At 24.8% G+C, this 28,000-nt stretch overlaps 2 protein-coding genes across 3 annotated transcripts; one reads left to right on the plus strand and one right to left on the minus strand.

The window, feature by feature from the left end:
• Positions 1 to 250: 250 nt before the first annotated feature.
• LOC107445159 (DNA repair protein xrcc4) lies at positions 251 to 1,364 on the plus strand (the record flags this gene model as incomplete). Its single annotated transcript, XM_016059502.2, is given in 1 exon segment — positions 251 to 1,364. A coding segment is annotated over 1 exon segment (927 nt). The 3' UTR covers positions 1,213 to 1,364.
• A 4,287-nt stretch (positions 1,365 to 5,651) lies between these two features.
• LOC107445162 (ubiquitin carboxyl-terminal hydrolase 3) lies at positions 5,652 to 27,999 on the minus strand. Of its 2 annotated transcripts, none has more exons than XM_016059505.3 (15): positions 27,771 to 27,999; positions 25,757 to 25,817; positions 23,016 to 23,102; positions 22,609 to 22,686; positions 21,638 to 21,719; positions 20,695 to 20,789; positions 20,481 to 20,594; positions 19,716 to 19,829; positions 18,358 to 18,581; positions 15,979 to 16,068; positions 13,104 to 13,222; positions 12,047 to 12,166; positions 10,996 to 11,069; positions 8,920 to 8,960; positions 5,652 to 8,106 (listed from the first exon to the last, which is right to left on the minus strand). In XM_016059505.3, exons 1-15 carry the CDS (start codon positions 27,850 to 27,852, stop codon positions 7,982 to 7,984), a joined length of 1,506 nt encoding a protein of 501 aa, XP_015914991.1. In that variant the 5' UTR covers positions 27,853 to 27,999; the 3' UTR covers positions 5,652 to 7,981. The 2 variants fall into 2 exon arrangements, with proteins under 2 accessions (XP_015914991.1, XP_071039593.1); XM_071183492.1 differs by lacking the exon at positions 27,771 to 27,999 and adding an exon at positions 27,577 to 27,595.
• Position 28,000: the final 1 nt, after the last annotated feature.

The raw sequence follows: 28,000 nt of genomic DNA on the forward strand, positions 1-28,000 counted from the left end.
AAAAAGGCGGTCAGCCAAGCAACAGCCGTGCAGATATGCGGTTACATTAAAATTTCTTAACTGTCTACTTTAAAAGAAAACCTAAGCAGTACAAAATCAAACATGTAAAATCGTCTCACTTAAACAATAAACAAAACAAAAAGTAGTGGCTGAAGATAAGTTTTCTTAATAAATATTTGCAACTGAAAAAATTGTTTGATTACTTCAATTTTTAACTTTTATTTAAGTTTGCGTTTTCTTTTAATAATGAGTTTGTAAAAAATCGCTATCATCCTCCTTATCAAAATGTTTTCTCACAAGGCTTTAAACAAAATATGTCTTGAAGGTGAAGAAGTATTTCTATTGTCTGAATATGAACCTAAAAGAAACCTGGAGCTCAAAATTTTAGATATCCAACATAATAAATCCTACACTGGCCAAGCGTCTGATTTAGTTTTGAGAACTCAAGCGGCAAGTATAGGTCTAAGTTTTAGTGATTTTATGGAGCAATCAAAGCAAGCTCTTTTTCAAGAACCTTCAAATGAATGTACTTTTAATTACTCTTTGCAAAAAGACAGTGTTAACTACAAATTTAAGTGGGCAAGTGTTGACCAAGAAGAAACTACTATTATTCTTGGCTGTATAGAAATGATGGAACAGGAATATGTATCTGTATTCGACAATGTATTAATTTCCCTTGCTAAAGAAATTCTTAATTTAAATTCTAAAGTTAAATCTCTTACTGCTGAATTGGTTGAATGCAAAAGTCAAACTGATAAGGCAATTCATCAGTTGTCTGAAGCTGTTGATATTAAAGAAAACTTAGAGAAAGAATTGTTTTCGAAATTTGTGCTTGTCTTGAATGAAAAAAAGAAGAAAATAAAAGATATCAAAAGTGGTAAATTACCTGGATCATCAAAAACTTCAACTAACAAAAAGCTAAATTCTAAAAAACCTAGAATACCTTCAGTAAGTGAATCCTCAGAAGAAAATGCAAACGAATTTCTTAATTTAAATGAGCCTGGTCCTTCAACAGCAATGAATAGAAGTTCCCTTCCTTTTCTCGATGATGAAGAAGATTCTGTTGTGCCTGTTAAGCCGAGCAAAAAGAGGAGTAGGAATACTGTAAATAAAACTAAATCTTTTCCTGATGCAATCATGCCAGCTAACGTTGAATCAACACTTAGTCAAGTTATGGATGATGATAGTGATGATCTTTTAGGAAATTTGTAGTATTTATTTTTATTGTCTGTGATAAATGTTTATTAAGTACCTATTCCAATAATTTAAGTGTCGTAAAGATTTTAAAATTTTACATGAATTTATGTAGAGATTGATCTTAGAACTGGTCTCACATACATGTCTTGCATAATTATTTTTTATTTATATTCATTATATTCCATATTTTTAAAGTTTACAAACATTCGAACAGTGTTTTCTCAAAGCTTTTTTAGAAGGCGGTTTGTCTTGCCTGCCCTTTTTGTAAAAATAAGCGGCCATCTCTTGAGAACACTGCCATTTTATTCATATTCCATTTAAAAGAATAATTCACTGTTTAAATAATTATACTCTGTTGAAATTATCTGTGTTCATAGGTTTCATTTTGATTACTGTTAGAAATATTTATTTTGTTAGGATTATTCTCAACTGGTTAAATTTTTATTAGTATGTCTTTTTTGAAGTGGGAGAAGGTCTATTTATAAATTTAAGTCATTTCAAAATATTTTTTTTTTTTAAAAATGCACCTTCATAATTTTCAGTTTAAATTATAAAAAAAAGCTTTCAAGTTTATCAATTAATAAATTTTTTTTTTTTATATATATATATAATTTCTGCAGTATGATTTTTTTTTAAGCATGCCTTTAATTATTTTCTTAAACTATAAAGTTTCCTCTTATTTTGATAATAAGAATTACTTTTATGAATTACTCACATAAAATTTATAAGATAATTTAAAAATTGTTGAGAAGTAAATCCAGCCATTACATAATATTACATATTTTGATAAATTTTTAGTGTATGTGATCGTCTGTTATAGCTTACTCAATTTTTCCAGGAATTAGATTTTACAGATTATTTTAAATGCATGTTTTTATTAAACTTCTATGACTTTTTACATGGATAATGGTTATTAACTGTATTTTATTTAAATAATTATATATTTTTTTATAAATATTTAGATTTATAAGTATCTATCTCTTGGAATTTAGTAAAAAATTATTGAAAGATTTAAGTTCACAACTTTTTCTAAATGTTTTTCTGTGAATTTTATTAATATAGTTTTATAAACATCTCTTACATATAAATTTTAAAAATATATTTTTATTTATTTAATTTATATTTTTTTGTATGGATGATGGTTATTATGCAGTTTGAAAAATTTTGTTTTTTATTTATTCATACTTTTTAAATATGCATGTATTAAATGTTTTTTCTTTCTTTCTTTAGATGAATTTAAACTTTGACTTGTGTGATTTAAGAAAATGCATTATACATTTAATTATTTTAAAAATTTACAATTCATCAATATAATTAACTTGTCTGGTTATATTTGGCTCTATATATTTATCAACTTTTGCCATTTTAACACTTATTTATATTTCTCCATTTTATTGTTGATTCACTTTGAATTTTCATACATTTTTTTTAATGTAATGAAAATAAGTATATATAAAATCATATAGCTGTATTTGTAGACAGAACAAAGAAACTTGCTATTATTTTAATGATGGTATGTTTTACTAACATTTTTCACAAATATTAGAACTTAATGTGTTAAGCCCTTGAAAAATGCTAAAAAATCAATAGAAATTTATATGATTTTATAATAATTAAAAAGTTAGAAAAATGGAATATATTTTATGGTATTTATTTTTATCTATGAAATATTTATTGTCTGTTTAATAAAAAAAATTAAGCATGCATTATGTGTTTTGATTGAGAAATAAAATAAATGCTAATTGTAATTAAGTGCCTTTTTTATTATGAATTTCAATAACATCAATATAATTGAATATTACAATTTAAAAGAATAGCATAATAAAATTTCTTATAAATAATGAAAACATTTTTTATGTGATTTAAATTGTGACAGTCATGACGTATGCTTTTTTATATTATATGATTTACTTAAAATTTTTTGAACTCTTAAGATTTTGATAAAATGAAGTTTTACTTCATTTTTTTCTACAACTCTATTGTCTTTTTGCTGTTCCTTAATTTTAAATTTTCTTCTCATTATAACATTTTACATAGCTGGATTTATAAATATAAAACAATTAATTTTTTGAATTGTTACTAGACCGTAAGTAAATATTTATTAGAATTGTAAATTTTTAGTAAAAATTCTATCTTAGGACTTAGTCAATTTAAGGTGTAATAGGGTACATAACTGTATCAGTTTTTCTAATTAAAATACTTAAAAGTGAGAATAGGCACTTGTTCTAATTATGCATAACACAGATCCAACTGAATTGCTCCATAGAAGGCTTGGCTAACTTTACTTGTGATTGCAAATTAATGTCATTTATTTTATTATTCAGCATAAGAATTTGAAAGTGGTAGCAACTTAATTAAAAATATCAATTTTCCTATTACAACCAAATTAATTTTTAGTGGAAAGTCTAGAGCAGAGGTTCCTAGCATGAGCACTTAAAACTTTTGGAAGACATTAAAGACTTCTAGAGAAACAAAATACTTAAAGAAATTTTTTATTAAATTTTAAGTATATTTTGAAATTGATATTTTATTTAATTTTGAAAGTTTAATGTTAATAAAAATTTAGCCTTTTTTCTTTGTACAATGGAAGACAAAGTGGCAGTAAGCGATGAAGATTTAGAAACGGAAATATTAAAGCTTTCTAGAGAAACTGTAATAACTTACTGCAAAAATTCTGAGTATATTTTAAGATTGATTTTCTTTTTTTTAAATAGTTTATGAAAATGTAGCTGTCTTATCTTTGTACAAAACAATAGAACACAAAGTAGCAGTAGGCGATGACAATTCAGAAACGGAAGCATCAAAGATTTCTAGAGAAACAGTAATAACTTATTGAAAAAGTTTGAGTACATTTTAAAATTGATTTTTTTTAAGGAATGTAATTTAATGATAAGGAAAATTTAGCATTTTTTTTTCCTTTGTACAAAACAATGGAAGACAAAGTAGCAGTAAGCAATGAAGATTCAGAAATGGAAGCATTAAAGATCGAATTGTGTGATGCTTTGAATTAACTGAGTAATATATGCAATTCTAAAGCAGCAGCATAAGAAAAAACTATGTACTACAAATGTGCAGAAAAAATAGTTTATTTTTTATGTTTGCTTATTTTTACAATTCCACTTATACACACATTCAAAAAATGACAAGACATAATTACACCATTTATGTGCAATACAACTTGACAATAGCAAACAAATCATTCATCTTTCCATACTAAATTATGGGAATTTAATTTGATAAACTCATTTTTTTTTTTTAAAAAAACATTTATGCCCAATGGATAAAATTTATAGCATTAAAGTATTGAAATGAACTATTTCAATAACTAACACAGAATCAGACTACACATTTGATTTTGATACTACATAAAATTTATTTCCAGAGCTACTTTTATGGAAACCAGCAAAGCTATAAAAATAGTCAACAATGCTGCCTCAAAAATGAAAAACTTTTTTTCTCATATTATTTAATGGAATTAAATTTTCTAATACTGAAATACCCAAAACGAAAATACCATAAGTCACGATATGAATTTAAGAAACAAAAAATATGTTTGGTCAAATTCCTAATTTAGATGTCATAGGGGCTGCTGCACCAAGAATTAATATGTTAAATTATTAATTATAAAAATTAATTGATTATGCTAACAAAGTCTAAGAGATATTAAACAAAATATTTTCCACAGGAAATATATATTAAACATCATAATCAATCATAAAAAGTGTGCATAAGAAAACATAGTAGCACAATAAAGACCCGATAAAAAAAGAGTATGTAATAATAGGGAGAATAGTATGTAATGAAGAAATAGAGTATGTAAGGTTGTGCAACACTGCATAACCGAATACTTGTTTAAAATCTTAATATTTGTTAAATCTGCCTTTTGAGTAAGTCTTATTACGTTTTGCCAATTTCCATCTAAATTAAAGTTTTATAAATATGAAATAATTTTAATGTACAGTAACAATGGTTAATGATATTGCAAACAGATCATTTTCAAAAGCTAGTAATATCAAGTCTTGCATTAGACATGTCCATATTAGGGAAGCTAGGACTCTTTAGTATATGTTCCATATGCAGAACATTGAACAAATAACAATGACATATACTTTGAATTTTCAAATGTACTAATACTTATTTGGGTTAAGAAGCTTTACAAATAAAATTAGAATTATACTTTAAATATTTGGGCATAAATGGAACAATAAAAAATGACTTTTATATAGGTAGGAACCATAAAGTAATACAATTCAAGGTAACTGTAGTAAAATTCATGAACTATTGTTTATTCTAAAATAGTTTATATATACAGGTGTAATAAATAAAAATTCTTAATATTTATATTTTATTCAAAGCTAAAGGTATTTTATTCTGTAATCCATGAATAATTTTTTTTTTAAATTTAATTCAACACGTTAATTTGAATTTGATTGAACAAATTCAGCTAGCTGAGATTTTGAAATAGTCTTTAAATGTAGCAATATGGGACTGTACAAGATATGTCAAACAAGAGTGGGAAAACAAATATATTTAAGAATAAATTCACTCAGGTTGTGCCATGTATAAAACTACAATCACAAATTTGTACACATAATGGAAACACACAAAATATAACAAATCAATTATATACAATAATAATTCAACAATAACTTGTATGATTAAAAACAATGAAATTATGATCATGAAATTTAAATCTTTTAGCGATCGACAAGCTATAACTGTTCATGTTAAACTAACTTTAAAAACTTAAAAAAAGATTCCTCATGCAAATTTTGCCATCAAACAGAACAATAATGATTAAAAGAATTTCTTTTAGTCTATTATTACTTTCAACTAAATGCAATAAGGAAAAATTGTATTGAAAATATGTTACTATAGATGATTAAAGTGTATTTTTTTAAATTCTGAAAATATTTAAATTCACAGATTAACTGATTAAAAAACATTCTGTAAATAACTATCACATCTATTTTCCATTCATTTTAAATAAAAAAAATTCTTCGGGTTCATAATGCAATTTTTATATTGATTTCATCATCTTCGTTCAATGAAACTTTCCACTAAATTTTTGACAAAAAATATTCTACTACAATATAAACTATTTTTAATTATTAAAAATTCGTTCAGTCAATTTCATCTAGGATTTCAAAACAATAATTAAAGACTAACACAGTAGACAAAAAAGTTAACAAGATAACAAAAATAAAGTACAAACAAAAAGATATTTCTTTTTAAAATTTATAAAATGAGTGAAATTTAAAATATTGTGTTTCTGCTTAAATCATTATTTGAAAGAATTCGGAAGCTAAAATGGTAAATTTAGATGTATCATTTCTCATATCTCACAAAAAAAAAAAAACATTTCAACAATAATTTTAGACTTTTTTTTTCTTCTTGTAATTTAGGTGTGTATTCCAAAAAAGGGCTTTTTGAAATTCTTCAGACATTGATTTTTTATTTACTTTTAAAGACACTTTTTACCAAAAAAAACATTAATTTTTCATTTCAAAATTTTCAATATATTAATATAAATAAAATGCCTGAGTTAAAATGCACATATTTTATTCCTATAACCAACATTTTTCAGACATTGATTTTTTATTTACTTTTAAAGACAGTTTTTACCAAAAAAACATTAATTTTTCATTTCAAAATTTTCAACATATTAATATAAATAAAATGCCTGAGTTAAAATGCACATATTTTATTCCTATAACCAATGAAATAAAAACATTGATTTAATATTTTCTGAAAAAAAGTAAATCAAAGTTAGTTGTTTTATCATTGGCAAAATAAAACATTAAAAAAGCTTGCTTAAAAATATTTTTCTAAATAATCTAAGTACAGTGACCACCACTACTAAAATCACTGCTATAAAATCAGCCACTTTTCAAAATCAAATCTGTAAAAAGCAAGATATGAGAATCAAGAATATTTCCGAAATTTATTTGAATTTACACTTCACTATAGTGGTATTATCGAAAAACCTTTCAGAGAGTTTTAAACAATGCGACACATTTTATTTCAAACAATAATTCACCAGTATTTTAAAATCTTTCTGTAAATTTAAAACTGCAGCTCATGCTCAATAATAATATATAGAAAAAACAGTCAAAATGAAATATAGTCATTAATTTCTAATTAAAATAAAAAAAGGCTTCAAAATTATCTTTTAATTACCTTTTTTTCAGTTAATAAAATCATTTGTCTAAAGAAATCAAATGTCCTCTGAACGAATGTGATTTTTATAAGCGGCAAGTATTGTATTTAATTATAGCAGCAAAACTGAACTAAAATAACAGTAAAACTGAGCAGGATTTGAATTGGCAGATAACCATTTCGTAATCACAGATATATACATGAATAGCTACAGTATCCACTCTGACATGACAAATTTTATGATTATAAGCCAAATCTATTCACCACAATCCATTTGCTTATGGCCATAATTTATAGTATATCATATTATGACTATAATTCATATATTCTTAGCATTGGAAGGAAGTGCAAATTGTTATTAATTCTTATTATTCCCTAAAAACAGAACCCAATATACTCACAAGCAAATGATTGCATGAAACATAAAAACCGAACTTGAAAGCTATTAGCAGTATATTCATACTTATATTAAGAAAATAAATGCAGTAACTTGGGCCCTAAAACAAAACATTCAGAAGCATCATCAGGAAACTCGAACAAGTCCATATCACCTTTTTTTCTTTCACTTAACTGTAATTTATCAGTGTCGATACTGAGACTTGATATAAATACATTTAGGATGGTTTTATACACTAAAAGGTGTCAAATTCACCTCTCTGCGAATGTAGAAAAGAATATAAGCTTTGCAACTAGCAACAGTTTTTTCATCAGTCACTGTGACTGAACTATCATTGAAATGATGCCAACACCCTGTAAAAAATTACTTCCGATTACCAAATAGCAAGCAAAAATTATGATGAAATTTAGATGAAAAAAATTATATTTATATATACCTGCCAATATTAACATTAAAGAAATAAAATAACAAAGATTTTACTATCGAAATTTTTTGGACTATGACTAAAGTTTTGATACATCATGCATAATCATGTAAGTCAAAATTGGAAATAATAAAAGCACTTACATTAAGTGAAGTAAAAAATATGTATATAAATCTGAATCAAAAAAATTGTTTTTAAATTATTATTTTATTACTTAAGCTACAAACACTCAGCATACTGCATTACTGGCAATATCACCATCTGTTTAGGAATAAGAGAAGTATTTTTGCCATTAGCGGATATTTTATTGTCAATTTTTTTTTTTTTTTAAATTTCTGTAAATACAAAGAAATTTGAGAATATACAGGTAAAGAGGAGATAATTGTAAAATACAGGAATTTCCGTTAAAAAACAGGAGACTTCGAAAGGTATATACGTATATATATTAACCTGAACATTTAAGAACATTCATGCAGATAATTTTTAATAACAATTAATATTTCATATAATTTTAATTAATATTAAAAACATTTATAAACAACTAATAAAAACTATTACATCATATTAATATCTACAGATATTAGCTTGAAAGAAATTTATAACGAGTTATAAAGTTTTAACATTTTAAATAAAAAAAATGTACTCCAATGACAGTAGAAAAAATCTTAAATAAAAGTTAAAATTGGGAAAGTATTTCAATAAAGAAAAAATTTAAATTGTTTAAAAATGAAAACATTATTACCATCATGAGTAGCATATGCAGTATAATGACCAGAACCGGCACTAGAAAAACAATATTTTATAAATATCGATTAACATTTACATTATCACTATACAATATTAAAACAATTAACAAAAAGGAAAAAAATATATAGTTTGAAAATATTTTTATGAAATAAAATAAAAATTATGCATGTTTCTGAACAAGTTTTATACCTTACTACAAGAAACTTAAAGCAGTAAGAAATTTACAGATTAATATTCCGTTATAATTTTTAAGAGAGTTACTGAAAGTGAATTTATTATTGCGAAAAAAATTAATAGCAGCCAAACAAAATACTTTTAATTGAATAGACAATAAAACCAAAGCCAAAAAACCAACCAGAATTTTTTTTAGTAAACAAAATGTCATAAATTAATATATATATATATTATTTAATTGGAAACAATTCACAACTCATTATGGATTTATAATAACACCTTTATCTCTGTGATATAAACTGCATACATCTCAATTATCTGACTTACAAAATGCATGTGACATGTACTAAGTCTTGAGAGTTATTATAAATACGGACACAGGAAGAAAATTTAAAAAAAAAATTTTTAATGAAGCAAATTGTTTTGATAATTTCGTTTATATGTCTATTGTTCATCATCTATTAAGGCACTTTTTTACCAAAGTGAACACTTATTTCGTGTAGCCATTTTTAGGAGACTTTGAAACTTATAGACAAGTTAATGAGTATGAAATATTAATTTCGAATAATTTTAAGCTCTATCGTGCACATTTTTTACATCAATTTTTCATCATTTAAGGGAGAAATGTTTTAATAGTAAACATTTTAAAATTACTATAAATGTTTACAGTTGATAAAATTAAACAATTGATATAATATGATAATTGATATCATAATACAGTTGATATAATGTGATAGTTGATATCATAACTGCCATCATTTAAAAATAAAATTTTGGAAGAATATTTCAATAATGAATAATATCAATCATCGGCAATATTTGAACAAATGGTTAAAAAAGTAAATTCATATTAGTTTTCCTGATTAACATAATTTTTTTATTATAAACGTTTCCTTTTACAAAAGTTAATATGGTTGCAAATTATCTGTGTTCTACATTTTAAAACTTATCCAATTGCAGCATGCTTTGGATAATTCATGCTTTTTTTTTTATCTTTCTTTCTTTTTGTTTGTTTTTTTTTTTGAAGATTTTTTTTTCCAGCTAACTGGATAAAAGTTTGCTTTAATTCAAAAACAGATAAAGTTTTAAAATGAACTCTGTTTATTTACTAGGCTTCATTCAATAAGAACAGAAGAACGAAAATGTTCGCAAAACAGAACAAATATGTTATTAGAATAATAACTTATTGAATATGCTCACAAAATTATGCAGTATAAATGTTTACACAAAAATGAAATAAATATGTTTGCAGGTCAACACAATTATCCATTTGTACTCCAACTAAACAAAATTATAGTATTGTATTATATAGTAGCATACCTGCCAACTTTTAAGCATTTCGCGTAAAATTTTATTTCTATATTTAAGTAGTAGTAAAATTTATGCTTTCTATATATTCCTTGCATTTAGAAACTTAATTTATAATCTTTTTGATCCACCACTATTTTTAAAAAAATTAAGCATATATATTAATATGTAATACTATTGTGGAATGCATAAGCTTGATTTAAATACAGCGAATGTTTCTGTCGAAAATTGTAATTTAAATTCCATTTAAATACCACTGGGGAAAATCATCCTTGAAAGGATTAAAAGTTCACAGGTATGTAGTAGTATAATTATGAGGAATTTGATTCATGTGCAACTACCTCATCACACATTTATTATTTTTGAATTATATGTGTTTTCAAAACAGTGAGGATTGAGCCCTAAACTTATTGGTCTGTGGATAACAGTATTGTAACAACATTTTTTTTAAAAATCATTAGGAATTTTTTAGAAAGTGTAATAAAAATAAACACTTGAAGTAAAAATAAGAAAAAGCAAGGTTTTCACAAAAGTAAAATACTAATAAAATTGAACAATAAAATGAAGCAGAAAACTTAGAATAAATTACCCTGTTCCATGATGGACTATCACAGCAGCTAAATCATATAGTGTACTACCACTTGAAGTTCCTCTAGTTTCATGCTAAAATACAGAATAAATTGAGCTACCATAAATAGAAATCTATGTTGAAAAATCTAACAGTTGACAATAACAGTGTAACTAAGTAATGGACACTGATAAGATTCTACTGATGCACACTGGTATGCTTGTACCAGTTCTTAAAAAAAATATGCAATAACTGTTTCACAATTTATCCTTCATATTTAAACTTATTTCAATGTATACTCCTCAAGATTTCAAATTATTCATCTTTGATTCAACAAATTACAGTGCTAATTGAAAGCAATTGTCCAAAAGGTAAGATTTTTTTTTTATTGCCTTTACTTAAATAATTTGAATTATAAATTCGTAATACACATACAATACATTTGAACTATCACATAAGCATAAATGTATTCAGTGTATCATAACCAAAATACGTATCAGAAAAAAAGAAAGGTTTTAATGGCTGGTGCATTTTTTTAATACATTGTACAACATATCTATCTTTACATAAAAATATGTGCATTAATACACAGTCAGTAAAAAGAGACAGTTAGATAAATGATGAATTATTTGTACACATTATTTAGTTTCTTTTCCTATTTTTTCAAAACAGTTCGACTATCTTCATAAAATAAAAAGAATTTCAGAAATATGGACCTATTTACATATCTTTATTTTTCTTACAACTGAAATTTTTTAATACCAAAAGTATATCACAATAGAAGGAAAAGCATATTACAGTAATATCATTATGAGAAACAGAAAAGAAAAAATCATGCTGAGATATGTCAAATATTGCAAAATTCTACTTTTAAAGTATGAACTATTACTTTTCTTTTAAATATTACTTGGAACCAAACTGCCAAAAATTGACTTATATTCTACATTATTCCAAAACTAAAATAAAATAGATTTTTTAAAATGACATCAATACATATAAGAAAGTTTATGAAAATAATAAATTATAAAAGTCTGAAAAAGAGAGGGAAAATAAAAAATAATGTATTTCTTACCCTATTAACCAGAATGAATTTATTCATATCAAGGCCTTGAATTGGAAAATTAATGTAATTGTCTATTTTTGTTCTAAAGAAATTGTTCCACCTAAAGCGTTTGAGATGTAAACATAATACCTGTAAAGAAATTCAAAATAAAATTTAGAACAAAACAAAAAGAGAAACAATTTTAGTTAAATAAAATATTAAAAACATTTTTATGGAACCACCATGATTTTCAAGAACACAACAAGATGTTTTTCAGTATTGAGCAGATCTTTAATGGAAATTCTAAAAATTTGTAAATTATGCATTTGGAAAAAACACACTAAAGAACATTTTTGTGTAAATATCACCATTGGAACAAATGTTCTTGCTACTATTTTGCCACAATTTTTTTTATACAAACAAATGAATTTCTAAAAAATACAGAAAATCTTTGTTAATAGCTGATGTGTTAAAATAAAAATAATAAAAGCTGGTATTGTAGTACATGATGAAAAATGAATTAGAAAAATAAGATTACATCAAATTAGTGTATTAAATATTTTAGTGATGATATACACTATTATTAATATACTGTTATTAATATGATATATACATTATCATATTCAAAAATTATTCTAAATCAGAAAGAATTGCAAAAGCTTTCAAGTACTACAAACTTAGAGATGCCAACTATTCCACTTCCTGCAAAAGACTTTATAAAGTGGTAGAGATCCTAAAACTACAGATTGCAGGATTTCATTTCAAATTCGCCAACATTTTAAGGGCCACACCATGAGATAACTTGCACAAAGTGGCATCTGTACATTTGAGTAATTTGAAAGTACTTCTAAAGCTATTCACATTAAATTAAATTTATAAAATCATAAATTAAACAATAATTTTATTAATGCTAGAAAATATTGTCTGTGAAGCAGAAAAAGTTGGCAATTCTGCATACTAAAGAAACTACTGTATCTTAGTATCCCAACTAAAAATACAATAATTATTAAAACTCTCAGCACTATAGAATGGTGTTAGTGATACTATATTCATGAAAATAATATAATAAGGAAAAAGTTAACTTTACATTTGGTAGGCGGCGGATCCAAAATCTTTTAGTTGATCTTTGTTTAATTTTACAAGAGTGGCAAAGGTACAATTCACTATCAGCTAATTCTTCAAGTTCAGTAAAACTACTCAGACAGTCTGAAAAAAAAATTTACGAATATATAAGAATATTATTCTTAAATATATAACAAGAATTAAAGCAAACCCGGGAGTATTAAAAAAATAAGCCTTTTAGTGTTCATTTTCTTTAATTAGTTTTTAGAAAAATCAACAATTGATTTAATTTCATAAGGATATCAAAAAATTTAAAAATGCTGGAATAAACCATTACAATTTTGATTAACAGGTAAGTGAAATATTTAATCAACTTATTCTTAATTTAATTAAACAAAAACTTCTTAAATTAAACAAATATTCCATATGTAAGCCTTGAGCGAGTCTCAGCTTTGAAACGTAACATCAAGATAGATGTTAACATTGAAATTCACATTTAAAAAAATCAACTTAAATTTTCAGTTTTCAAAATTTTTTTTATCGAAGAATTTTTTAGTACTGTAGTAATAACTGTCCATGAGGGATTTAAATTGTACTTGTGAGAGTAGATAAGTGTAATGTAATATTTATTTTAAGTTTGATTATTCGGTACAAATTTGTCCAGAAACCAACTACACTAATTATTTTTCAAGTTAAATATTTTTTTCAATCTATCAACACTGCATGGATAATTTAAGTTTAAATCTATTTTCAGGTGATGTGCAATACATAGGCAAAGTACGAGAATGCCATTTTTAATTAGAGGTGTTTTGATTTGAATAGAGCCCAGGAATGCTAACAAATTTGCTGTATGAGAAAAGATTTCATATGACTGTGGAGTCAATTTTATATTGTAATGTATCTGCAAAAACAATGATTAAAGATTTGTATAATTTTAAGGTATTTTTTGTAAAGTTTTAAGGTATTATTTGAATAATTTTAAGGTATAATTGGTATAACTTGAAGACAAGATTTCAGATAAAAGTTTTATAGGTGAGTAACTACAATGTGCTTATATATTACTATATTTTTACGAAATTTGGTACAGACTGATAACATAACTGTTGCCTGACCTGTAGGATAATATTTGATATAGATCTGCTTTCCTTTTTTATTTATGAAATGCATGTCTAGGGTTGTTAAAAATGATTATAAAACAAATGAACTTTAAATTTAAAAGGGTTGCAATAGTTGACTCTCTTTTTGGCATGTGACAAAAGCAGACTCAATATAAATGTGCCAAAAGCAGTTGATGAAGTAAAAATTCGTAAAACATCTAATGCAGAGGCATAAAAAATTTGTTACAAAGCAAGTGAAAGATCTAAACGCTCTAATCAATGGTAGCAGGGGTCTGTCTAGGTTTTTCTGAGAGGTACCTATTTTGTGAAAATGTTGACATAATTTGAGAACAATTAAAAATTATATTAAAAAATCAACACAAAAATATGGATTTATCGTTTCTTAAGGGATACAAAAATAAAATTTTAAGAAAATGTATTTTGTGAAACTATTGTTTTTCCTAAAGTTGAATTTGTGAAACTACCGTTTTTCCTAAAATTGAATTTGTGAAGGTATCGCTAAACGGTAGTAAATTCGGCCTGGACAGACCTCTGGGTAGAGAATAATAAAATTTTTTTGCAAGGCTTTGAGGAGCAGCCAAGCTGCAAAACAATATTCTCAATTCAAGCAAAATTAAACGAACCCAATCCAGAAGTTAGCTATCAGAGTCATTTTTTATATTTAGTTGATGTTATACATATATATAGAGAAAAAAGAGAGAGAATGTATGCAGAGCAAAAATTTTCAGTTCCATAGCATTTTATGAGCTCACCGCCATTTTCCACAAAAAACATGAGCAAAATGTTAACAGATGTAGTATAAATATCATTTTAGTGACCAAAATTATAAAAGAATGTAAAATTGAAAATATTTATTACAAATAATAATACTAACTTAGAATAAAGTAGTCATATGGTTTCAATCTAATTAAAAAAGAAAACCACACTAAATAAATCAAAAGCTTAATTTGTTTCCTTTACATAACTTTGAAAATACAGACTTCTAAAATTCGGTAAACTCTAAAAACTGGACTTGTGAGAAGAGAAAATTTTACTAAATCGATTTTTTTTTTAAAAATGCTCTTCAGATCAAAACCCAAATTCTCATTTCAAACAACAAAGCACTGAATGTAGGGATAGGGGAGAAGAGTGAATGAGAATGCTTATCAGGTGGGAAAATTCCAGTTATTTACATTGAAGTCGTATAGATAAGGTTATTCTGGGGAAGAAAAGTTGTCTTATTTACGCTCCTTTTTTCCATGCGAGAGTAGAGGAAACTGGTTTTTTTCTAACCTTGAAGTTTAGAGGCGGGGGAAGGGACAAATTATTCCATTTCCTCTATGCATGTTACCTTCGACAACAAGAAAAGGATTATCAAATTTGAGTTCATGTTTTTTTGCTTTAGTTAGAGAAGATAAAGTTTTAATTCTTAGAGTTGGGTTAAATCAGTTTGATTTTTCCTCACCAAGTTTAAAATTATTTTATATACATCACTGCTATTTGAATTAAAGCCAAAATAAATTTCGGTACTGCTGCATACTTTTTTTTCTTCTTGTTCTCTTGTAATATGCATCACCTTCAGACAATTATAAAAAAAAAAACATCACATTAAACCACATCATATCTACACAATCATTTTTCAAACCAAAATTAACTAAGTGTTTAGATTGAAACAAGAGGATTGCAGCTTTCACGGTATCGGACAACACATTTGAAATTTTTTTCTCTTATATATAATATGTAAAAAAAAATAATACTTCTTTAAAAAATATAAAAAAAGCAATTATAATGATTGAGACTAACCAATCAACTGAAGACTAGGTAGTTCTTCTTCTTTTGGCTTATTGGATAATGGTTTTCCTAGTGCAGTAGGTGGAATGTCTAGCGAGAGATCTAAAAAACAGCATATAATAAACAGATAGGAATGTAACATAAAAATCTATAGCAAAGTTTTTCATACAATTTCATAAATTTAAAATCTCTATCTTTTATTAATTCAAAACTAAATCTTTAATCAAAACCAAACTTTCATTAAATTCAGAAACACATTTTTTTAACAATCTCAATGATTTCCATTTTACCATCCTGCAGATTCCATTTTACCATCCTGCCGACTTCTAAGAACTCTGGAACCATGGACATATCTGCCAACCCCAATTTTTAAAATAGCAGAAGATTAACTACAAAATTGTAGAAGAAATTACTAAAAATGCAGAATATTTAATGAGGTTAAAAATTCTTATGAAAATTCTAATTCTTTTCTTTTTTTTCGGCAGTTGTTGTTACCTATTTCAACGTGCTAATTTCTGAGTACACCCTTAAATTTTATAACAATGCTTAATCAATAAATATGAGACTTAATTTTATTTTATAACAGGCATTGAACAAAGGAAGCATTTATGTTTGTAGTTATCAACGTTAACTTTAGTAACCTTGTAATTTTGAATGCAATCCAGAAGACAAGGGAACTCCTAGATCAAGCATTGAGACAAACTTAATAATGCAGAGGACTTTGTGAGTGAAACTAGTTAATATTTGCATTGCAAAAAGTGGAAAACCACAAAAACCTTTCTCACAGTCAACCTGATTGCAAATACTCTACTAGCCCCTGATCGGTGTAGCGAGAGGGATATTTTGCACAAGCACTGTGGTCAGTGCAATCCGAATGAAGAATTCAAATCCAGGGTTCCCACTTTTTAAACAAAGCAATAATTAAGGACTTTTAAGGACTCTTTTTTGAAAAAATTAAGAACTTCTTTAAGAAAATTAAGGACCTTAAAAATAGCATGATTATCATCGAATATATCACCAGTGACAGTTATTTACTTTTCTTTTAAAAAAAATCAATTAATAAAAAAAATAATACAAAACAATTTTATTATAATGTGTACAATTTTATTATACTGATATAATTGTATTAATTAACAGGGTTCACCAAAGTAGGACCAGGTAATTTCTGCACACCGGGCTTGGGTTTTAAAAAGAAATATTCTCAGATTGTTAAATGTTAACAACATCTATGAAACTAAACCGCATTCCATTTTTAATTATTTCACTGAAATTGAACTGTAAAATTAAGTGCAGGAATTAAGATTTGCATTTCTTTCCATACATTTAAAAAAAAATAGTAAATAATGAAATTTGGGAAACACATTGAAAAAATTATTAAAACAAGTCTTGATATTTCGCTGTTAGGCATGCATAACATTCAGTCTTGGGCCAATCATGCTAAATATTAAGTAATGCCAAAAAGTTTGTCTCTCTAAAATGCTTTACTGTTAATGCGTGGTTTTATTTTAGGTGGTAAAAAATGACTTTTTTTTAAATATTTTTGCAAGACTGAAAAAATTGTTCCTATGAAGTAATAGTGATGCAGAAAAATTAAGGACTTTAAAGAACCTTGTACCAAAATCAAGTACTTTTAAGGGCCCTTATTTAACAAAATAAAAATTATGCAGTTTTTAAGGACTTTTAAGGACAGTGGGAACCCTGAAATCTAACAGCTATTGTATACCTTTAACCAAAGTCAAAGCTTTTTGAAGAAGTAAGTTCTCACAAATTTTAATTTAAGTAATATTTTGAAACTATTAAAAAATTACTGAAAATTGACATTTTAAAAAATTGAATTGAAAAATTGAAACTTTGAAATAATAAAAGTTTGCATTGCTAACCTTACAAAATAAATAAGAGAATAAATTTATGCCACACAGTTAACTACCAACAACATAAATCAGAAAACTTATTTTCCTTAAAATATTGTCTATAACTTCATAATGAATGCTAATAATTTTTTTTTTCCAGAATAAAAATAACTAATAAGTTCCTAACAAAATATTTTCTTAATTAAATAAAAGTTAACAAAAAACATGTCAACTTTTAACAGGAACAAACATTTCAACTGAACTAAAACAAAATGTTTTCCTGAAAAATCAAATTATAAGAGTTGGAATTTTTTTAAATAATGCTTAGAAAAAATGGTAATTCAACAAAAAAAAAAAAGCAAGAACAGCTTCGTGATTATTTTAAGATTTAAAAAAGTTTTCTTACTGATTTTTTGACTTAAAGTCACCAAAATATGGTTACAAATATCATCATTACCCCAGAAGAAAAAAATTAAGATAAATTCAAATTTCAATCATAATTCAAAATTATTCATCAAATCAAGTAATTGTTATTAAATACCTAAAAAAGGATCATGCTTTTTGGATTCTGTACCACAAGCAAGACAAGTCACTTCATTTTGCAAAATGCCACCAAATATTGTAGTAACAATTGTTGCTTTTCCCTTAGCTCCAATGAAGAAGGTACTCTGATCTTTAGGATAAGGTAGTATGTTCAGCAATTCCATGTGGAGTCGATCCAACATGTATCTTAAAAATTCATGAGCATCTTGTTGTTGGTAACCACTAAAAAAATTCTTTTGGATTAGAACAATAACCACAATTATAAATATCAGTGAATCAACAAGTTTTAAAACAAGATTCAATAAAAATAATAATAACATAAAAGTTCGGCTCAAATTTTTTTTTTTAAGAATGAAATATTAAAATTTCAGTTATTGAGATAATCTATAGAGTTAAGACTTTTCGAAACAAAATGCTCAAAGAATTTAAAGCAAATTTATTCAGTTTTAATTACCTATTTATCTAATGTAAAATAAACTCAATAATAATCCAAATTTATTTCTTCATTCAATTGCAGAATATGAAAAAAATAACTACAACTAAAATAAGAAAATGGGAAATCCCCAAAAATAAAACCTGTAGTCCTACACAATTAATTTTAAAACCTTAACAATTTTTTGTCTAGAAGGAAAATAAATAAATTAATAATTAAAATAAAATACACAGAAATATTTTAATATCTAAGTTTTTAATTGTTTTAATTGCCAATACAGCATTAGTTGAAGACAAATGCATGGTTTACTTAAAAGTGTGAAATTATTTCGGTATCTTTCAAAAATCTAATTATGCAAATTAATTTTTTTGTTTAAAATGCTAAAATATGTAATACTGTGTAATAAAATCCTTATAACATAAACTTTACAATAACCGTTTGTGTCAAATCTACTTAGATGCTTAATGATGTGCAAGAGTTAAAAGTGTTAACACACAAAAGCGAATTGAAAATCTCTTTCACAGGTGGAATGTGTGTTGTTTATGAATTAGCTTATTTTTTTGCTGAATGATTTTAACCTTCCAGTAGAAATTTTACACATTTAAAACGGCAGACCAGATGGATGCTAAAGGTGGATGGTAACTAATAATTACAATCTAAATTACAGATTTGATTTTAGAAGTGGAAAATATTAACACTTAAGCAATGGGCATTAATATTTCAATGCCCTATAAGTTATAATTCAAAGAAAAAAAAGAGTTGCTAGCAATCAAAACACAAAATAATTAGAATACTGAGCTTAATTTAAAAAAGTAATTGAATAAATAATTAATTCCTTATTTTATTTCCAAGACTAATTAGGTTTTTTTAAGAAAGTAGATTTAATTTCCAAGTGAAAAAAAAATTCCAAAGAAAATACTTACCGGAATCGAGGAACTACTTTCCAAATTACAGCAAACAAGGATTCAGGAGATATAGCACTTTTGCTACCCTGTCGTAGTGAAATAAGAGTTTTTCGTAATTCTTCTGCCAATAATCTATTAGAAAGATAATTCCATGATCAAATTTTTTTTTAAAAATTATCAATAAATAAAAACAAACTGGCGAACAATGAATAAAAAAATTTTATTTCTCAAAATAAATATCATTATATATCACTATCAAAACTCTTGAAATATACCACAGATTTATCAACTTACTTATTTTTTATTATAGAATTAGTTTTCCTTTGAACATTATAACAGCAATAAGCAATTGAAAGAGATTATTTTTTGCTTGCCTCAAATTTAAATAAATAAGAAACAATTCATCTACATACAATAATTCCTATGACCATCACATATACTGAGTACAATAATAAGACTTATTAAATTAATAAAGTTCCAAAATTTATTCTTGATAACTAACAGATAATAAAATAAAATATTCACTCACTTTTCATTTGAAGATTTTTAAAGAATAAATAAAAAGAAAATTACTAAAATTTCAATACATATGTATCTTGTGAATTTTGAATTTTTTTTTGCTGTACGTGACATGTGTCATAGTGTTAGAAATTTCTGAAATTGACACAAATCTATATTTTTAATCTATGTTAATCTTATTTTTGGTGAATAGTATTCACTGTTCTCAAATTATCAAATGTGGTGAAACAAAAATTAATAAGTATTTACATTAAAATAACTTACACATCATTTCCATTGCTATTACTTTTGATATGATTATTTTTCTTTCCGTTTTTGTGATTTTTGTGTTCTAATGACGGTAGTTCTTTGAAGTAACAAGAAAACTGCTTGATATTGCTGAGGGGAAAAAAATTCTCATTAATATAAAATTAATATATTTACAATATTAATCTATGTAATACTTAAAATACTATAAAATAAAAAAGTAATAATGTACCTCAAAGACTGTAAAACTGCATTCATAAAGCAAGTATTTCCTAAATTTCTAAGTCCAGATACTCTAGCTTTACAATAACCTTTCTTTTTTATTCCCTTTAAAATACAAAATACAATATATATATAGTTAACAATCATAACAGAAATAAATTTCAGCTGTTCACATAAACTTAACATACTCATCAAGAATTTCAAATAAATACCACATTTATTTCAATCCATAATAATCTATTTTATTTTCTGTACAAATTCCCATTAAATTCTAGTTCATATTTAAAATAGGACTGTGATATTTAAGTTCAAAATCTGACAAAAATCATATGAAAAATGTTTTCTTTAATTGTTCAAAAATCTGACAATTTTTTTTTTAAAAAAAAGATATTTACATCATTTAGTTAAAATATGCCAAGCTTTTTAAGTAGGAAGCACATGCTTGCATTATTTTTGCACACTTAGGTTATGGCGACCTCCTGTTATAATATCTATTTTTGATTGGACGTTCAGAATAGTTTATATTTAGCATCAACTGTAAATGTAGTTCTTAAATTAGCAGCATTAAAATCTTACAGTTCAACAGTTATCACTTTTTTGTTTTCTTTCAGAAATTTATTAAAGAATAATAAAAAACAATTTTTTTTTAACACATAACACACTATTATTATGTTGTGTCATGACAGTTAAGAAGAAATTGGAGAATTAGCAAATTTACCAAAATGCAATGATGGTTTCAAGATGAATTTAAGTTGAAAATGATGTCAATGATGATAATCATTTAATTCTTCTGTTTAAAATGGTGTTTATAAATCACATATTTCATCGAACAATTCAAATAAATTCAATTCAAGTTATAATAGGTAAAAACATATATATATTAAAGATGCTATGTAGCCAAATATATTTTCATAACACAAAATTTTAGTACACTTTAATCAATCAATACTAACTTTTTTATATCTTTTACATCTTTTATTTTCTTCTTCTTCAACAATCAAAACTTGTCGCTTGACTGATTTATTGCTTTCTCCCCTGCAAAGAATATCAGTATATGGATATTACTAAAAGCTGTTTCTATTGAAGATGGACCATTCCCATATAACTTCATGCTTAATTAATAGCTTAAGAGTTTCTACCAAGCATTGTAATAAACAAAAACTATATAAACAAAATAAAATTATTGCCAATTTAAAAAAAAATTTGTGTTGAACTTTGAAAAGAAATTTTATGAATTACATAAAACCCAGTAGCAGAATTTTAAAAGTTAGTTTGTTTAACTATCATAACATTATTTAGAATCTCATTGATGTAAAAAAATTACAGAAGAAAAGTAATTACAAAAAGAAAGTGAAATAGTCTTAGTTGTGTATCATTGACATTATGTATAAGTAAAATTTGCATTTATAAATATTTAGTTGGTGAATGTAGGCAAAAAAAATTCCTCTAATCCCATTTTTGAAATTTTTAGAAATCACATAATAAAAATTGAAATAATCGTGAAAGTTAGGGTTAATAATTTTATGAGATCTCATCAAAGATAATTAGCATTAAAAAAAATAATAACAGATAAAAATGTTCGGCGGAAAGCATTGCTATGGCACATGATTTTTAAAACTAGGCAAATCTGCACAAAAATAGTATTATAATAAAACACTATTAAAGTGACATTCAAATAAATGGTAGTAACTTGCATTTTTGCATAATAAAACAAATTATTGAAAAATCTCTAAAGTTTTTTTGGATGGTCTTACCTTGAGTTAATTATTTCCTTTAAAAATAAAAATAAAGGATGATTGTAACAGAAACGATATAAATGTACTCATTTTTTTAATAAAATAGTATGATATATTTAAAAAAATGTTTCATAATTCATATCCATGAAATCTTGTACTGTAAGAAATCTTCTAAAAAACATACTTACTCATTAGTTGATTGCAATAGCTCTCGAAGAAAATTAAGTTCCTTGCAGTCATTGACTAAGAAATCATCACATATATAGCTAAAATAAAAAAAGAATGAGAATAAAAATTCTATAAATACTATTGCAGCTTAATTGTAACTAATGTACTTGTAATAGCTCGAAACTAATATACAAAAAAGAAATTGACCCAGAAAGATAAGTTTAACTGTTTATAAGTTTCACCATATACATTTTTAATACTTTCAATACTATATGAACATTCAAAACCTAAATATATAGAGAATAAAAACCTTTCAAGAAAGATCAATCAATTATTTTCCAACAATCAGCAAACCTTAATTGAACAAATACTTTAACAGTCTTGAAATTTATAATACAGCCAATAAACAGATACTAAAAATAATTACCAATAAGCAGAATAATTTTCACAGTCCATGCAAATCATGTGATTATTGTCTTCTTCAAAATGGGCTTTGGCATGTCCATTAACGTACCTAAGCATTAAAAAATAATTTTTTAACATAAAAATAGTTTTCAAATTTGGATTATAAAATACAGGTAGAATCAAGAGAAAATAATAACAATTATTTCTTATAATTACCACAGTGTTATCAGATACTAGACAATAACATAAACTGGAAAAATTCTTTTTTGCTACTTATTAGTGTTTTTCCTGCCTAAAAAATCAGTTGTTCTATATTAAAAAGTGGCACATGAAGAAAGGATTCAATAACAAAACTATCACTGAAGATTTTTCGTGCCCTTTTAGAGAATCTATAATAACAAAATGAAGAGTTAGTCTGTGCATATGCACATATTTTCTAATAACTTCAGAACCATTTGGGCTAACACCTCGAAGTTAGGATAGTGAGTGTAAGGAACAATCAGTCTCTCATTCTAAAAATTGTTCAAAAGGTAACATGATTGATGTCTGCTAGCTTAGTATAGCTACCTAGTGTAGTATAGCTGACATTAATCAAAAAAGAAATTCATGGTACTGTTTAATTAATTTTTAAATAGTTTGATTAGTTACTCTAGCAAAATCTAAGTGGACTAAGCGACTATATTTCTAAAGTAACTAAAATCAATCATCTTTTGTTTATAGTAATGTGCTTAAACGCATTTCTTTAAAATAAAGTAGTATTTAAAATCAACAGTAAATAAGAATAATAAAAGATAAGGTATAAGCTGAAAAGTAAAATTGTTTGAGAAATAGTATTAATTCATCTTTGAGAAACATTAAAAATCGCCACACTATTGACCAGGGTTCGTGATTTTTTTGATTTTTTTAAAAAAAATCGGATTATTATGATTTAAATCGGATTTTTTTGATTTAAATCAGATTTTTTTGATTTTTATTTAAATACACTATAAGAGCTTTAATTTATGATCAAAAAAACTTTATAAATGTTTAATCAAAATTAAATTAATATTAAAACTATATTATAACAATATTTTAGAAGCTCTAACTTACTAAAATTATTTTTCATTATAATGCATAACGACCATTTTGATACAAAGGCATGATTGAAATTAAAAGACAAGATAAAATTGATAATTTAAAGAATGCTACTTTAACTAATAACACAAAGTTTCAATTATCACAGCATAATTTTAATTTAAAATTGTGATCTCTTTTTTTCCCTCATGATTTATAAAATGGCAAAATAAATGCAACAGATTGTGTTTATAAATGTTGTTATTCATCAAATAATAAATATTCAATCTATATAGTTTTATGTTAAAATATTCATTTTTAATCCTTTATCAAAATACATAAGTTAAGCTAAAAAACATTTTTAAAAAAATCAATGTACTCATTGGAATTTTTTTTTCACAAAAGAAAATCTGATAATTTCAAAGATACCGTAAACATATTATGAGAAGAAAAATAAAAACCAGTTAATAACCCTACTGCTTCAAATAGACTTTGATAGGGAAGAATGACACTATATCAGGAAAAAAATATCTGAACTCAGCTTTTTTTTTTTTCTTTTTTTGGCATATTAAGGTAATTTTTTTTTAATATAACCTCAAGCTTTAGAAATATAGAAATTTCCATCGATAAACTATAATGTAGATTTAAATTTCATGCTTTTTTAATCAAAAGGTAGAATTTTAATTAACATTTGCTTTTTGAAAAAAAAGCATGTTTATTTACTTTCTACAGCTATGCAAGTCTATATTAAGACAGCATTAAATATTTACTTTAATCTGTACTTTCAATGTTAAGAATCAAAAGATTTTTAAACATGTAATTTTAAATGTGTTTAACACACTCCAAGAAAGAAAGTAATTTCGTTAACTAAAATTAATTAATGCAGCAATTTATTTAAAATAAATTTTAAAACTAAGAAAAGAAAATAATAAAAGTATCAATAATTTAAAGCACTGTTTTTTAACTTTTAAAATCGATATAATATATATATAAAAATCAGTTGATTTAAATCAATGATTTTTTTAAAAAAATCATTTGATTTTAATCATGATTTAAATCGTGATTTAAATCAAGCTGATTTAAATCAATGAACCCTGCTATTGACGCCAGTGATTCTTGAATAATTTTAGTAATAACTACTATGGAAATAAAAAAGAACAAGTTATGTACTAAAAGTCAAAATTAATGGATAAATAGTACTTATTGATTTAGAAGAAGCATACCTCGTCACACTATTATTCAATCGCCATATTATTATTGATGCCAATGATGCTTAATTAGTTTTGGTAATAGGCTTTAACTGATAATAAAAATAAAATATGTACTAAAAAGAAATATAAATGAAGAAATAATACTAATTCGTTTAAGAGAATCATAAAAAAAAATACAAATTAACAATAATACAAATTAGAAATATAGAGCTAGATTACTTGCAAAAACATTTAAAAGAAAAATATCACACAAGATACTATTATGCATTTTCAGTAAAAGAATATGGAATAAAAATAATGCATTACATTGATACTTCCATAACTTAATATTTTTGACAGTTTTAGACAGTAAAACATACCTATTATGTTCAATGACAATTTTGGATGCCAAAAATTCTTCCTTATACAAACTTAAAATTCATTTTTGTAAATATTTTAAGTTTAATAACATGAAATCTAAAGTTTTAAAAAGATAGAGATTAAAAGAAACTTTAATTACCTTCCACAATTTATAACACCACAGTGAATACAAATCCATGGACTTTTATTTGTGTTACAAGCTGAAATTAATAATTTTAATATTACTGAAATATAAACATTAAAAGAGTAGAATAAATAAAATAAAAAAATAATACAAAATCTTAAAAATTCAAGGAAATTATTGATCAAGAACTTAAATCAGTGCAGCTCTATCAATACAATAAAACAAATACTTTTTTTAAAAAAAGATTTTCTTGAATATTTAAAAATATATACATATTTCTTTCAAAAACATTCATTTATATGTAGTACTTTAGAAAAAAATAATTTGTTTTAAAAAATCCAAAAGTATTAAAAAAAAAAAAAATTCAAACTTATCAGAAGTATTTGCATCTAACTATTAGATTTTAAAAGAGTATAAAAAATTAACTAGATTACATTATTAAGATTAATTTAAATATCATTGACTAATGGGACATCATAAAAAAAATAACAGAAGTAAAATTTAATAAAAAAGAGGAAGATATCAATTGTTTAAATCATCAGAAAGATATATGTTTATAAAATCTAAATCCATACTTCAAATTCCTATTTAAGCTAATCTACACAGAAATTAGGCAAAAAATTAATCATTTTCAAAAAAGATATTCTTTATTTTTTCTTTAAAGTGTAAAGAACATTTAAATTTTCTAAGTGATTTTAATTTAAACCCTTAAACTTCAGAACAAAATATTGAAAATTGTATTATATAATGCATAAAATAGTCTTCATGTGTCAAATATTTGTTTAAAAATTTGAGTTTACTAAATAAAATATCAATATGTTTAAAGTTCTCGGTGTAGTTAGTAACCATTTATTACACAACCCCTTTTGCTGGAGGTTAAATATTTATTTATTTTAGGCATATATCATAAAGCATTTCTTTTTTCGATAATACTTTTTCTTAAAATTTTATTTTTGCATCCCTTAAGAAACGATAAATCCATATTTCTGTGTTGATTTTTTAAAATAATTTTTAATTTTTCACAAATTATGTCTAAATTTTCACAAAATAGGTACCTCTCAGAAAAACCTAGCCAGACTCCTGATATGAATAGCGACAAAAATTTTAAAAAAATTGAGAATACTAATACAATACTAAATATAAATTGAAAAATACTAAATGCTATTGACAACTTAACAGAAATAACAATTTCAGATTCAATAAATTTAATTTGTTATAGAGATGATCACTATTTTCTTATATTGATGCAATCTAAGCTATTTAAAGGTTTGATGATTATGGCAATGATTTGGGAGATTATTACCAAGTTCAATTGAAAAAATTTGCAAAATAATTAAAATGTCATTTAAAGCAAACTACCAGTGCTAGTATTTTCCTTTCTAATTTTTAAAGAGATATATAATAATATTAAGATTAAAAATAAGAAATTAAAAATATTTTATTTATACAGTAATCCAAAATTCACCATTAAATAAGAATGGCCCTGTAAACTTAATTACATAATATAATGTTCAGAAAATAAAAATCATAATTATTCATACAGGACTTTTAAATAATGATACAAATTAAAGCGAATAAAATGTAAATATATCTGAGATTTCTTATAGGCAATTATTCTGAGATTTGCATAAAGTAACAGTAATAACTGTGAATTTAATTTATAGCTTCTAAGAGACAAGTTTAAGGAGAACTAGGAAATATAAATTGATAAAATATACATTAATAAGAGTTAATATGAATAAAATTAACAAAGAAATTTGAAAAATCAAACGAAAAACTTTAACAATGGAAGGTACTGTATAATATGCACATAGCAAAAAGAGAAAAAAAATTACAGGCTAACTACACGTAAATTTTGTGCAATTTCCACAAGAATTTTAATCTGAAATTATTTATTTCGTCTAGAAATACATGTTAAGATAAACACGTGAAATGTTTTTATAATAAAAAAAAAACTATTGCATAAACATGAGTATTATTTTGCTGTATATTAGCGGTGAAAAAAGAAACAATAAAATTGTGTACGCACTAAAACAATTCCATTCTAGGGATTTATCTCTATTGACGGATTTCACAATTTTAATAGAATTGTTTAGATGGGGGCATTCCATTTCAATAAGAATGTTAACATCAAGTCAGTTATGTTATGTTTCTAAATCTCCTTTCTTCTTTCGGATTCAACGACGACCACCACAAATAATTGTGCTAACATATTATCTATAATTATAGTGGTTTTATTTGTATAGATTCATTACTGCT

This window comes from Parasteatoda tepidariorum, chromosome 7 (assembly GCF_043381705.1).
Source record: "Parasteatoda tepidariorum isolate YZ-2023 chromosome 7, CAS_Ptep_4.0, whole genome shotgun sequence".
In the NCBI taxonomy this organism is placed as follows: Eukaryota; Metazoa; Arthropoda; class Arachnida; order Araneae; family Theridiidae; genus Parasteatoda; species Parasteatoda tepidariorum.